Consider the following 14,724-nt stretch of genomic DNA (forward strand, 5'->3'; position numbering starts at 1 on the left):
CAATCTGCTGAAATGCAGGAATCCCTGAATAAGTGCGGCCCATAAGAATGCGACCTGTTCAACCGTGTTGAAATAAAACTGCCATTAAAAAGAACAACTCAATTCCTCATCCTCGATTACAAAATGAGCCGTGACCTATATTGTGTGTGTTCATTTTGTTACATTAGTAGAGAAAACAGTTGCAAACCTCAAAAAAAGGAACAAGAAAAATGATAAAAATGAATAACGAAATAAAGGATAAGTGTAAACAATGCTGTGGCACATTTGGATGTGGCATTGTGTTAAATTTCTCAGGCTATGTACGGTTAACACTGTCCAGATTGGTGCTTCTGTGCATGTGGTAGTTAATAGATCAGGCATAGGCAAACTCGGCCCTCCAGATGTTTTGAGACTACAATTCCTATCATCCCTGACCACTGGTCCTGTTAGCTAGGGATGATGGGAGTTGTAGTCCCAAAACATCTGGAGGGCCAAGTTTACCTATGCCTGTAATAGATTGAGGGCACCATTCACTCTATGCTACACCGTAGACCAGAGGTCGTCAAACTAAGGCCCGCAGGCTGGATACGGCCCACCGGGCTCGTTAAGCCGGCCCACAAACCTTGCGGACCCTGCCGCCCACTCGGTCAGTCCCTGAGCTAAACAGGCGCAGCGCAGAAGCCTCGCCGTGCGGAGACGGACTTCCGCAACACGGCACAGTTTTTGATTGGCTGCAGGAAGTTCCTGCAGCCAATCAGAAGCCACAGACGCCTCTGGGCACTGCCCCTTCCTTCCCGCTAAGGTGGCCAAGTGGGAGGAAACGGCCAAGCAGGAAGGAAGCGGCAGTGGCATGGAGGCTGCCTCTGCTGCCCAGGCCAGCGGCTTGGGCTCTCTGCCCCCCGAGACAGAGGACGTCGACTCTGCCAAAGACAGGGCAGCATCGGCGGTTTTGGCGTTAGTGGCATGGGGGGGCTTTCGGGAGGTGGTGGGTCCGGCCCCCCACAAGGTCTGAGGGACAGTGGACTGGCTCCCTCCTGAACAAGTTTGCTGACCCCTGCTGTAGACTGTATGAACCACCAAGGCAAATGTAGTTAGAGAAGCCTTCAGTGGCAAATGCTACCTTGGGTGTGTGTTTGTGTGTGTGTGTGTTTGTGTGTGTGTGTGTGAGAGAGAGAGAGAGAGAGAGAGAGAGAGGGAGTCTGGTTTGGACAGGTCTATAATGTTTAAAACACCTAAATTTGAGTAGTGAAGGCTGCTCAGTCTAGACAAAGTCACATGGGCTCCCTAGAGACTAAATATCCTGTTATTCATGTAAGTTTACTAATTGTATAGGACATGTTGTCATTTTAATTTTATGTTCACACTCTTCTGCTTGGTTACAACCTGTATTCTACATCTGTGCTCAGTGGGGTGTTGGGTTAGGGTAACTGTCGAGTGTGAGAAAGGGTGTGTTTGTCTATTTGGTTGCCTTATTAATAAATTTCAATAATATGGAGGGAAAGAAGGCGCCGGAATCGTGGAAGGAAGCTTTCATCACATTGATACCAAAATCGGAAATTGAGAAGACACAACTCAAGAACTATCGTCCCATCTCCCTTTTAAATGTGGATTACAAAATATTTGCAGATATCTTGGCAAGCAGACTTAAAAGAGTTTTAAATGAAGTAATTCATAAAGACCAGGCAGGCTTTCTCCCAGGTAGACATATGTTTGCTAACACAAGGAACATCATTGACATTTTGGAACTTTTGCAAACAAACATAAATACAAAAGCAGTGTTAATTTTTATAGATGCGGAGAAGGCCTTTGATAATATCTCTTGGAAATTTATGAAGGGAAATTTAAAAGAAATGGGAGTGGGACGGGGTTTTGAGAATGGGATTGATGCAATATATTCAGAACAGAAAGCAAAACTGATAGTTAACAATGTGGTTACAGAAGAGTTTAAAATTGAAAAAGGTACATGACAAGGCTGCCCGATTTCCCCTCTGTTATTTATCTCGGTTCTGGAGGTGCTCTTGAATAGGATTAGAGGGGACCGGTTGGTGCAAGGGATTCAGGTCGGAGCGAAACAATATAAACTTAAAGCTTTTGCAGATGACCTAGTTTTGACTCTGCAGGAGCCAGAATCTAGTACAAAAAGAGTATTACAACTGATTCAAGACTTTGGTCGGGTGGCGGGATTTAAACTAAATAAACAGAAAACTAAGGTGCTGGGAAAAAACTTGACAGATACAGAGTCAGAACGGTTTCAGAGAGAAACAGAATTAACTATGGTAAAAAAAGTAAAGTACCTAGGGCTAAACATAACAGCAAAAAATCTGAGTCTATTTAAGGATAATTATGAAAAATGTTGGTCTGAAATTAAGAGAGACTTGGACAGTTGGACAAAATTGAAGCTTTCTTTGTTAGGCCGAATTGCTGCTATTAAGATGAATGTATTGCCAAAGATGTTGTTTTTGTTTCAAACATTGCAAATTGTGGACAAGACGGAGTGCTTCCGGAAGTGGCAGAGAGATATTTCTAAATTTGTCTGGCAGGGCAAAAAGCCCAGAATTAAGTTTAAGATATTAACTGATGCGAAAGAAAGAGGGGGCTTTTTTGGTTAAGGCAGGAAATAAAATAAACACAAAAGAACTTAGACAAGACCTTCTATTTTGTTACCAGTGACAATAGCTCTCAGAGGCTGGGCTAACAAAAGAATGGTCATCGGATAACAGGCCAGGAGGGAATGGAACTCAGCACAAGTGACCCTGAATCTGTTTTTCTGATTGGAGCTATGGTCTCTAACAGTGACCTCTCAACCCAGGGACACATAGAGCATTGATGAAAAGTACATATTTATCTTGGGCCCCTTTGGAGCCAATACATCTCAGGGCTGATTCACACGACACACTCACCCCAAACACAAATACAATTTGTCTGCAGCTAGATTCTGGTTCATGAAAGCTAATGCCATAATACATGATGGCTTTAAAAGAGGCTTGTGCAAATTATTGGACAACAAGGCTATCAATCTTTTGTGGGGAGGGGCAGGGGCAGAGGAAGAGCACAAGAATTCCATTTCTCACATGCAAACGCCACATTTTCAACACCAGCAATAACCAATAACTATGACAAAAAATTATATAATAACTTGCCTCGGAATCCGCTCTAGGATTCATACAAAGCTTCTGTAGAATTTTGGAGACCACTGCCACCTCATCCTCCTTTCCCGGCCATCGTGCTGTTTTTTCCCTTTCATATAACAGGCTACTCTCGTACATATCCTTGGTGTCTACTGCAGAAGTAAAACCAGGCAATGGGGAACAATTGAAACACAGTCATCACTCTGAGGCCTTAGGAAAACCACCAGAAAGGCAACTGAGCTCTCAGCTTCAGTCCTCCCTCCCATCATGATTTGCAATATATTACATCGTCATACACATATTTTTTTGTTAGCATTTGGGAATATTGGCAATTTACCATTCCTTTTAGTGCAAATTTCTGCTAATCTAAAATACAAAACTGTGATTTCCCGCTCCCTTTAATGTATGCACCTCTACACATGCTTTATCCAAGGATATGCTTTTCTGTAGACATGACTTAGCTGGAGAACAACAGCATTGCAAAATTCAGAAAAGTGCAAATTTCAAAGGATGGCTGTGTTTTACTTTGCACATTGCTAACAGAAGCGCAAATTGAGTAAGTTCACATTTAAATAGTATCAACTTTCTCCCCCATCCCAAATGACATTGTAGCTTAATAAGTGGGGTAAAAGAAGTCTTATACCCCAAGCAAGGGCAGTTCAAAAAGACTTTTTATTAACTTGTCATTGCTTAGAGGCATTCACTAACCCAGGGTGGGTAAACATTTTCAACCCCAGAGCCACACTGTGTGTGTGTGTGTGTGTGTGTGTGTGTGTATGTGTCACATGCCAGTGATTGGTGCTGGCACAAAAGTGGACATCACACACCCACACACACACGGGTAAGAAGCTGTGATTTGCCTCCCTCTCTACCTAACCCAAGGTCATGATGGGAATAAAAATCACACCCTCTTTGCTCTTTAGATGATCAACCTGCAGAGAAGAGAGGTCACTTGGCTTGGGGATGGGGCAGATAAACATGGTAACAGGGTCAGGCACCAACCTCTTTCATGTGCTGTGATTTTGGCTTCCGTTCGGAACAGTTTCATTGCCATCCGAGTCTGGGTTTTCACTCCGCTGCCCTTCCTCCCAGGAGATGTAGTGAGATGAGACTCTATGCATTGGGATTCTGCCAGGATTCCCTCCTCGAACCTCTGAACACACTCAAGTTTGGAGGATATGCGCTGCTGATCAGGCTAAAACAGGGATAGAGAGATGATCAAATGTCCACTTAGGCCACATTCACACCATACATTTATAGCACCATGATGCCACTTTAAACAGTCATGGCTTCCCCCAAAGAATTCTGGGAAAGTCATTTGTTAAGGGTGTGGAGACTTGTCAGGAGACCCCACCCCTTTCTCATCACATAGCTACAGTTCCCAAGGTTTTCCCTGTGAAAAGGGTTTGATTGTTGAATCACTCTAAGAATTTTAGCTCTCTGAGGGCAACAGGGGCCAGCTAATACTCTCAGCACCCTTAACAAACTACACCTCTCAGGATTCTTTGTGTGTGTGTGTGTGTGTGTGTGTGTGTGTGTGAAAACCATGAAGTGGTATGACAGTTCTTTAAATGCATACTACACATCAGGCCAAACAAGCCGGGTATTCCTCCAAATGTTGTGGTGCCATTTCAGTTTTAAAATGTACATTTTACAGGGAAAGTATGCACAAAAATACATATTTTGGGGGAAACGCATTTCAGGAAAAAAGTGCATACCATTTAAATGTAGATTTTTCATGTGGCTCTATGGAATTATAGAAAACAGGATGGGACAGGCTTATGATTGGACATTATGTGAAACTCGCACAGAAATAAAAGAGCCTGATCTATTCCTACCTAGATATGAACCATTCCCCATGTGTCTACAGGCTCAACACAGTGAATTGCCTCTTGATAAATAGTTGTTTGTGTTTTTAACACATATAAGTTCTTGAGTAACAACATAGCTAGCTTCTTGAAAGAAATAGTGGAATAACAAGAGATTTAACAGTACTTACTGGTGCACTGGGCAAAGCAATGGACCTCAGAGAAGTGAATCCAGAAAACCGGTGAGAACACAGGTTTAAATCTTTCGTCTTTAAAAGGAGAGGCCCTTTCTGCTGATATCTGGTTGGGCATTTCCCCAGGACATCCACCTAATTAACAATCACAAAACAACAAAAGGGAATTATTTTATTGGGCTCCAAAGTGCATGATAATTCGAACCTACAACCCAACAGAAGGTGCATTGGGTGGGGGGAGAGAGATAGGTCTGCAGTGTCTTAGCCCTTGGAACTCTCCCTCCCACATACATCGGCCTTGCTTTTCCACAAAACCCCCCACAACATTTGCCTGACTAGAATGTGCTTGTCTGGACAGAGCATGGGTAGGCAAACTAAGGCCCAGGGACCAGATCCAGCTCAATTGCCTTCTAAATCCGGCCCACAGATGGTCCAGGAATCAGTGTGTTTTTACATGAGTAGAATGTGCCCTTTTATTTAAAATGCATCTCTGGGTTATTTGTGGGGCATAGGAATTCGGTCATCTCCCCCCCCCATATAGTCCGGCTCCCCACATGGTCTGAGGGACAGTGGACTGGCCCCCTGCTGAAAAAGTTTGCTGCCCCTGGGACAGAGGATAGGGAGTCGTGTGTGAGTGTTTGTAGAATCTAACTCATTGTATAATGGTAAAATTTATATTTGTTGCTTCACCCACTTCTGAGCGAAAGAGCATCTCCATTTTATGGCCAATCTCAGTCTGACTGTGAATGAAACAAGAGGAAATTGCATAGTAATAGTGCTGTGTGAGAGTGTGTGTGTGTGTGTGTTGTGTGTGTGTATACTGCCTTTCATCCAAAGATTACAGGGCACTTCACAGTATAAAATCACTTGGAAACAATTGCTTCCCATTGGCCTTTGAGACTGGTGGACATGTGTCATGGTGGTGACCCAATATATGTGGTGCCCAGTAATTATTTCTGGCTTGGTTGAACAATAAATGAACAATTAAGTCTGTTCCATAACTATTATTTCTTAATGCTACAAATGACTGGTAATTTGTACTTTCATGGGATGAATTTACCATATATCATTGTATAGGCTAATTCACAGAATTAGAACTGTATCAAACAACAGACGTCCCCCCTGTGTTGTGTTATGTGGATGCCGTGTTAGGTGTTGCTCTGTTAATGTATGTGGATGTGAGTGTGGTGCTATGTGATGTTACGTAGTTCTAAAAGGGGCAAGAATGAGACTAAGGGGGAGGAGGGCAAGTTGACAGCAAGAGCCCCCCTCCCACTGGGGGGGTTGCAAGTAAGAAGGCAAACAGTTGAGGGCTGGCAGAAGGCAGACTGGGGTTGGTGGAGCAGTGCACATTTTTCCTAATGAACTAGTCTCCACTGTACAAAATTCACCAATATTTCAGACCAAGAGTATACAGTGGTACCTCGGGTTAAAAACTTAATTCGTTCCAGAAGTCCGTTCTTAACCTGAAACTGTTCTTAACCTGAGGTACCACTTTAGCAAATGGGGCCTACAGCTGCCGCCACGTGATTTCTGTTCTTATCCTGAAGCAAAGTTCTTAACCCAAGGTACTATTTCTGGGTGAGTGGAGTCTGTAACCTGAAGCGTCTGTAATCCGAGGTACCACTGTATACTGGACCAAGGCAGCTTTGAATGTTCAGAACTGCTCACCTCCTCCACACTGCCATTGGTCGTTGCCACCAAGGATGTCTGAAGAGCACTGAGGATGCCGCGCTTGATGTTGAGTGCCCAGATTGGCTCACTCCTTTGGGGGGAAATCTTCAGAATCTTTCCATTATGGCAGCAAAACCAAAGGGGATGCTGCTCCAGCGCTTCCCTGTATAATAGAGAAGAGGAAGGTTTCTTGGTCTCCCCCCCTCTGGTGAAGTGATGTAAACTAACCACTTGCTTACAAATGATGTACATGAGAAGTCAATGGGCCAGCAAATATTCACATCTCCCACTCATTCAGATACTCTAGCCTGGTAGAAAACCAGCCCTCCCTAGGATACTGTATTGGGTTGATTCAGGATATTTGTAAATACCTTTTGTGCCAGACACATCTCTGTGGGGAGGGAGTTCCACAACTTAGGGGCTGCCACAGATATTACCTTCTCATGGGGTCACCCACCCATACTGATCTTAACACCTGTGGGGGTGGGTGCAGTCTTTCCAGTATAGGCCATGTTGCTCCCAAGTTATTTTGCTCCCACAGCGAGGACTCGTTTTTGACAAAGTCTTGTTTTACCTTAAACTTCCATTTTCTTTGTGCAGCCTGTCTTTGGACCCAGATGTCGTCTTGATCTGGACATCCTGCAACTGGGAATGACAACGACACTTGTTAAAAGGTTCTTTTAATTTTATGGCTAACTACAAGGGAGAAGAGTTGTGTGGGGGGGGTGTTGGGATTTTGCAGACTGGTTGAACCTCTGGTGCTGGAGACCAGGAGAACTGGCCCAGTTACATTGCCCTTTCTCTGATGGAAGGGGGAATTTGGAGCTCTTCACAAGGAGAAATGAGGTAAGAGGGTGTTTCGATGGTTCAGAGAGATAAATAATGCATTGTGTGATGGGTGAATTGCTCTCAACTCTCCTTGAGTTTCACTTGCAACACTCATTCACTTCATGGGAACGTTGGGATTGTAAAAACGCAACCCTTCAGGGTGAGTGGGGCTGCTCCCATCTGTGGAGGTGGGGCCTGGTTCTAGGTAACTATCCTGCACCCTTCTGTTGCTGCCAATTCCTGAGTTGGCTCCTCCCTCAGCTGCCCACAACACTCCCTGGCCTCCATTGAGATTCTCTGCTCTCTTGGAGGTCAGGGGGAATAGCCAACATCATTGCTCCTTCTTCTGAAGTGAATGAAGACAAAGAACAAGGGAGAGAGCCTCCTTCCTTCAACCCCACGTCCCACCAGTCAGGCCCCGCTCTGTTTCTTCTTCCTCTTCCTGTTGTACTGGAGCCTGGGGACGAAGCCTCATATTGACAGCACTGCAGGGCTCATGACAGGTTTTCAAACTTCCCAAATCTTAACTTCCACTCCTCTTTTGTGCCCCTGTTGGACTTGCCACCACACTCACTTTTAAGACTCTGTGACATCTTGCCAGCACTTCAACAACAGCGGTGCCTTCAAGGGAGATGCCACTCCTTTCTTCGGCCCTTCCTGGAAGGAATGTGTTGGTCGAAGTGGAGTATCTATAGCTGAATCTGGATCCAGTTGGGAGAGGCAGCACATTGATTTCTAGCAGGGAGAGTAAAGTTTTGAGACAACTTTGTTATTAACAGATGGGCACAAAGGTGTGCACAAAAATGTGCACATAACCCAAATGGTTATTTTGTTTTTTAATGACACAGGCAGAATTAAAAGGCTGGACTGGAGCTGCAGCTTCTACCAAATGCAAGCAGAAGCTGCAGATTCATCCCAGCCTTTTTCTTCTGCCTGCATCTCTCTCACACACATAGCTCCACTAAACTTGGTGTGAATATTCCCAATGTGGCAGTGGTGGTCTTCATCAAAGGTTGCATGCCAGGCACCATTTGGATTAAAGATGGCAGGCTGAAACATGACTTTGGCATGACTTCACGATCTGGGACATACATAATGGGTCCAAAATAATAAATTACACTATCCATTTAAAAAACAACAACCCACACACAATATATTGGGAGTTCTACAAATTCCCTGGTAGTGTCCCACTAGCTTTTAATGCTGTTTTGACCAGTATATAAATTTGTATGCAGTTTTCTACAATAAACACATTTTGTGCACATAATGGGTTTAGAGAACTGCATTGAAAAATTCAAAGAAATGTGAATGTTGAAGGACAATTGTGCTTCAGTTTGCATATTGTTTCCAAAAGGGAAAATTAGGGAGCTTCGTATTAAGATACAAACTAATTTTCTCTCCCCTCCCTACTCTGAGGTTCTTCTGTTTTTATATTATTTATCCAAGAGGCTAAAACTTGCTGGAGAATTCCCTGCCCCACCCCCATATAAACTGCCCCGCCACAGTTCAGTGCTAAGAATTTGCCTTGTCTACTCACCAGCACACTGAGAGACACAGGACTCTTCATGCTTTGAATTCTCCAGAGTTCCTATAATAACAAACCAAGAGGGATTGCAGAAAGGCATTTAGAGAAAACTCTCTGTAGGTTCAGTTGCTGATCCTGCAGCTGTTTATTTACCATAGACCTAAAAAAAGGAGCTGAAATGCAATGTCACATTTACAGGAATTCTGGTCGACACTGTCATCTTGGAGACCACCATGTTTATTTAGCAATAATAATAAATGGATTCTATCCATGAAGAAAATGGCCCTTTTTGTTCTAAAACCATTTCCTCTGCAGAATGTGCTTTCGGTTTAATCTGCACAAGGGTTATGTTTCTGACAATTTCAATCTGATTAATATTAACTGTGATCCAGTTCCCCTTTTCCCTGAAACCTGATGATCTTCAGAATACAAAAATCTGCTCAAAAAAATAAGAACGGGTCTTTTTGGCATCCCAGTCTTACAGTGGCCAACCAGATGCCAGTGGGAAAAACACAGGCAGGATCTGAGCACAAGAGCACTCTCCGCCCTGTGGTTTCCAGCAACTGGTATTCAAAAGTGAGCTGCCTTTGATTGCGGAGGCAGAACATGTACATCATGGCTAGTAGCCACTGGTAGCCTTCACCTCCATGAATTTGTCCAATTCTCTTTTAAAGACAACTAGTGGCTGTCACTGTCCGTATAGTAAAAGCTATGGTTTTCCCAGTAGTGATGTATGGAAGTGAGAGCTGGACCATCAAGAAGGCTGATCGCCGAAGAATAGATGCTTTTGAATTATGGTGCTGGAGGAGACTCTTGAGAGTCCCATGGACTGCAAGTAGATCAAACGAATCCATTCTTAAGGAGATCATCCCTGAGTGCTCACTGGAAGGACAGATCCTGAAGCTGAGGCTCCAAAACTTTGGCCACCTCATGAGAAGAGAAGACTCCCTGGAAAAGACCCTAATGTTGGGAAAGATGGAGGGCACAAGGAGAAGGGGACGACAGAGGACGAGATGGTTGGGCAGTGTTCTCGAAGCTACCAGCATGAGTCTGACCAAACTGCGGGAGGCAGCGGAAGACAGGAGTGCCTGGCGTGCTCTGGTCCATGGGGTCACAAAGAGTCAGACACGATTAAATGACTAAACAACACAAGTGGCTGTCACTGCCTCTTGTGGGAGTGAGTTCCACAGTTCACGTAGTGCATGAAGGAGTCTTTTATCTGTCCAGAATCCCCCAACAGCTTCACTGGATGTCCCTGAATTCTAACGTTCCGAGAGAAGGAGAAAACTTTTCTCTATCCGCTTTCTCTATGCCATGCATAATCTTGTAAACTTCTATCATGTTACCTCCTACTTGCCTTTTCTTTAAACCACAACACCCCCAAATGTTGCATCCTTGGAGCTGCTCCACACCCTTGATCATTTTGGTTATTTTCTGAAACTTTTCTGACTCTAAAACATCCTTTTTGAGGCCCTGAAGGAAAAACATTCTCCCAAACAAAGGCATTAAACCAGCCCATGTGCTTTTAATCAAGCCATCTTTCTCCTAATGCTTCAGTTGGGATTCCCTTGGATATTAAACCCAGACGAAACTATCTGTCAGCTTCCCTCTTGAAGCCTCTCCACCCAACCTTCTCACAATGTTGGAAGCTTTTGTCTACAACATCCTGCACATGCAGGAGTTACCAACCTTTTTGGACTGATAGGCACATTTGCAAACTGGAGAAACATTAGGAGTACAGCCTTTTACCCTGACTACAACACAATGCAGTTTCCAAGCCTCATTTTTTTGAGGGGGGGATGCAGGAAGTGGGGATGAGAACCTGTGGGCACCAGGGACCGCCTTTGAGGGCGCAAGTGTTCACCATGTTGCTGCCCCTCTTGCACAAATCAGACCTGCAACAAAATATTGTTAAGAAAACCTTCTTTAAGAAACAGATAAAAGTTCCTGGAAGCTTTAAAGAGGGTTCCAGAAGTTTTCTTTAGTGTGTAGGAATGGCACTCCAGGCTTGGTGTCAGCTGGAGGTGCAAATAAAAGGAGGAATGTCAGGTGTGCATGCAGGAGCCAGGCCCTGTGACCAATAGGACTTTGCAGGACTGGGGCCTTCCTAAGTTTGTTCTGAAGAGGCGAGGCACAGCCTCACAGGTGAAGCTGATTGGTAACTCACAGCACCTGGTGGCAGGAGCTGGGAAGGGTTATAAGATCAGCATTTCCCTTCAGCTCTTTGCCACAGCAACATGCTTCTTGCTTCCTGATCCTTGAACCTCGGCTTCTTGACTCCTTGCTTCCTGACCCTCGGACCCTTGGCTTCTTGACTCCCATCTTTCTGACCCTCAGACTCCTGGCTTCTGGACCCCGTTCCTGCTCCCACCCCACCATCTTGCCCCAGGTCCTGACGTCCCCTGCCGGGACTTTGATTGCCCATGAACCGGACCGTGACAAGGAAGTTGCAGGCTGCAGTTTCCACACGATGAAAGCACACACACATGCTGTCAGCAGCACGCATGCCGACAACAAGGTTGGAAGTAAGACAATGTGTGCTGCTGACACTGTGAGTTTTGCTGTCTCAGGATTGTTAATCACTGGACTGAGAATATACCGTGCTGAAGGAATGTAAATAGCTTGTATACAATATTAACAGAAATGCTTGTGCAACCAGTCAAGCAATAAATCTCTTGAAGAAGAAGAGTTTGGATTTGATATCCCGCTTTATCACTACCTGAAGGAGTCTCAAAGCGGCTAACATTCTCCTTTCCCTTCCTCCCCCACAACAAACACTCTGTGAGGTGAGTGGGGCTGAGAGACTTCAGAGAAGTGTGACTGGCCCAAGGTCACCCAGCAGCTGCATGTGGAGGAGCGGAGACGCGAACCCGGTTCACCAGATTACGAGACTACCGCTCTTAACCACTACACCACACTGGCTCTTGACTGTGAATTTGAATATGATTCCTGTTCTTGTCCTCTGCCTCTGGGGAAAACTCTGCCACAAACAGGAAGAAGTGGTTTTACTGAGGTGCCACCACACAAGCAGAAAAACGTAGCAGAACTGTGTGGTTGGTAGCCTCTAATAAACATTGCTGTGGAAAGTGCTCCTGTTCAGAGTGCCAGCCAGCCACACCCCATTCTAGGATACCATTGCACCTCCATTTAGATTTTCCCTACAGTCATGTCAGCATTCCATGGCCACTGAGCATGCACTGATTACATTTTCGCAAAGCAACTGCCCAGCTTAACATTGGGACAAAGAAGAAGAGACAGAGACCAGAAATAGGGGCTGAATGATCCTTGGAAATGTCACAAAATGGGGGTCTGTTTTAATTTCAGAATTCAATTCTGAAGCAGGTAAACTAATAACATGTGTGGCACCCCAGAGATTGTGAAGGCATCTTGCCCTCTCTGCTGTAACTACAGTTGGAGGTGTGATAGGAATTTTATGGTCTTAGATATATGGCAACGTTCATAACCACACGTACATAGATCAGCACAGGAAAGCCAACCTGGAACCATTTTGATTCCTAAACTGAGCAAATGTTTCTCTGCATGGTCAAAATGGAAAAGTCTCCCCATTGTCTCTTTCCTCACAAATCCTGTCTTAAGGACACATTTAAGATACAAGGTGTGAGCCTGTGACCTGGCTCAGGAAATAAGTATTTTACCACTACAAAAGAATGGCCAGGCTCCCCAGGCAATCCAATCAAGTAACTTGCCAGACAGGAGATAAACTGTGACAGGAGAAAAACAACATTTAAATTTCTGTGATGTAGGTGGGATGTATCTGAGGGGTGGTCTTAGGTTACACCCCTTCTGTGATGTATGCATAATGTTTCTGGGGGTGGTCTTGATCTAGAGAATGGGAATTTCAAAAGTCTTTATAAGCCCTTGCACAGCATTTTGGGGGGCCTCTTCCTCTCCTGCGTGTGAGGGGAGCACCCTGTTGCAACAGATCAATAAAGATCAGGCTTACTAGCTGCTTTGCTTCTCAATATTCTCTGGTTGGCCTCTGTTATTTTCTCCTACCAATAGGGAACCTATGTAAGGACTCTATATGGGCTCTTGGATACCCCATAAGGGAAAAGGGCATATTTTTATTTACAACAGAGGCTACACATCTAGTGAAAGGCAGCAAGTCCAAAATAATGCAATTCCCAGACAAATTTCACAGTAGCCCTGGCAAATTTCGCTTCTCTGCCATCGTTTATCTTGACATGAGTTTATACTTTAAATTCATCACGTTTGCATTTTCCATTTATAAAGAATTAGCTTCCAGTATACAAAACCCCAAAAAACTTAACTCTTGCAGAACAGATTCAAGGGTTTAAGAGATGCGACAAAGTGAGATAGTTTGAAAGGAATTAAATAAATACACTGTGTTGCCCTGCAGTCTTATACATGCCTGCGCAATAGGAAATCCCACTGAGTTCACTGGGACTTAACCGCAGGTAAATAGAAATGGGATTGCCACCTTAAAGTTAAAAGGAACAACACTTCAAAGGTGCTCAGCTGTAAATTACTTTTGTTACTGCAGTAAAATGTCTAAATGTTTCTGTTTGCAAATTCCCCCCTGCTCTGCAAAAATTGGGAAAAACACCTCTTAGTGACACAATTTTGGTGTGTGCGTGTGTGTGTTTAACTTCCATGCTAATCCTCCCCTCTGCCAAACATCTACCTCTTTTTGGAAACATTGAGATGCTATCATCTCAATCTAGATAGCACCGCCCCACCCCTGTGCACTTTGTTTTATTATTCTAAAAAAAACCCTTACATCATGGCAAGTGACACATTTAGTAGCATATTGAGCTGAGCCGTGAGAGAACAAGCATGTATTTTAACATCCATTTAACTGAGGGTGAGCAAATCTATTTCCTATCATGTTTTTAGTCACAATTCCATTAATCTGTAAAATGCTTAAAGATTGTTTTTTTTTTTTTAAAAAAAACCCTATTAAATTGCTTATTTGAATGTACATTTTCTCTCTAAATACACACTAAAATGCATGTTTCAATACATTTAAACACCTGAGAATGGAGTCACAAATGTCAGACAGACGAAACCTAGTGCACACCCACCCATAGGAGTTCATATAAGAATGTGCAAAGATTAAGTTCCCCAAGCAGCCTTACCTATAGAACAATAAGGCTGGGGTGGGTGGAAAACAAATCACTTGACTAAGCTGATCACCTCACATCCTCTGAATTGGCAGATATGATTTTAGCCAACGCCTGCTACGAATGACGGCTCTTCGCTTTTCCAATCTTAAAATCAGCTCTCTGAATTTCTGCAGCATTTTGTGTGTGTGTGTGTGTGTTTCAAAATTCGCATGAAAAATTTAGCATGAAATTCTCCTCATAAATAGAAAAGATTGCAAGTTCATAGGGTACACGAGGGTCATCTAGTCCAACGCCCTGCAATGCAGGAAACTTTTGCTCAATGGCTTGAACCCACAACATCGCTTAACAAACCCACCTTTGCAAAGCTATAATTCCTTTTTGAATGTCATTTTCACTAATATATTCATTTAGATGCACACTCCACCCAAGTAACACATTTTTTTTTGTACACATTCCTAGGCTGAAGAACTGCATTGCAAA

At 43.9% G+C, this 14,724-nt stretch overlaps 1 protein-coding gene across 1 annotated transcript in view; it reads right to left on the bottom strand.

Annotated features, from left to right (window-relative positions):
* Positions 1-14,724, bottom strand: part of LOC310831083 (uncharacterized protein) — a 104,220-nt gene that overhangs the window by 89,050 nt on the left and 446 nt on the right. Inside the window, exons 2-8 of the mRNA XM_083711197.1 lie at positions 9,149-9,199; positions 8,186-8,346; positions 7,358-7,428; positions 6,781-6,946; positions 5,107-5,244; positions 4,110-4,302; positions 3,120-3,259 (exon numbers count right to left, since the gene is read on the bottom strand). Of these exons, the coding sequence (XP_083567323.1) occupies positions 3,120-3,259; positions 4,110-4,302; positions 5,107-5,244; positions 6,781-6,946; positions 7,358-7,428; positions 8,186-8,346; positions 9,149-9,199 (920 nt within the window). The remainder of the gene's footprint in view (positions 1-3,119; positions 3,260-4,109; positions 4,303-5,106; positions 5,245-6,780; positions 6,947-7,357; positions 7,429-8,185; positions 8,347-9,148; positions 9,200-14,724) is intronic.

The sequence above is a fragment of the Podarcis gaigeae genome (genome assembly GCF_964106915.1).
Source record: "Podarcis gaigeae genome assembly, chromosome: 14".
NCBI lineage: Eukaryota > Metazoa > Chordata > Lepidosauria > Squamata > Lacertidae > Podarcis > Podarcis gaigeae.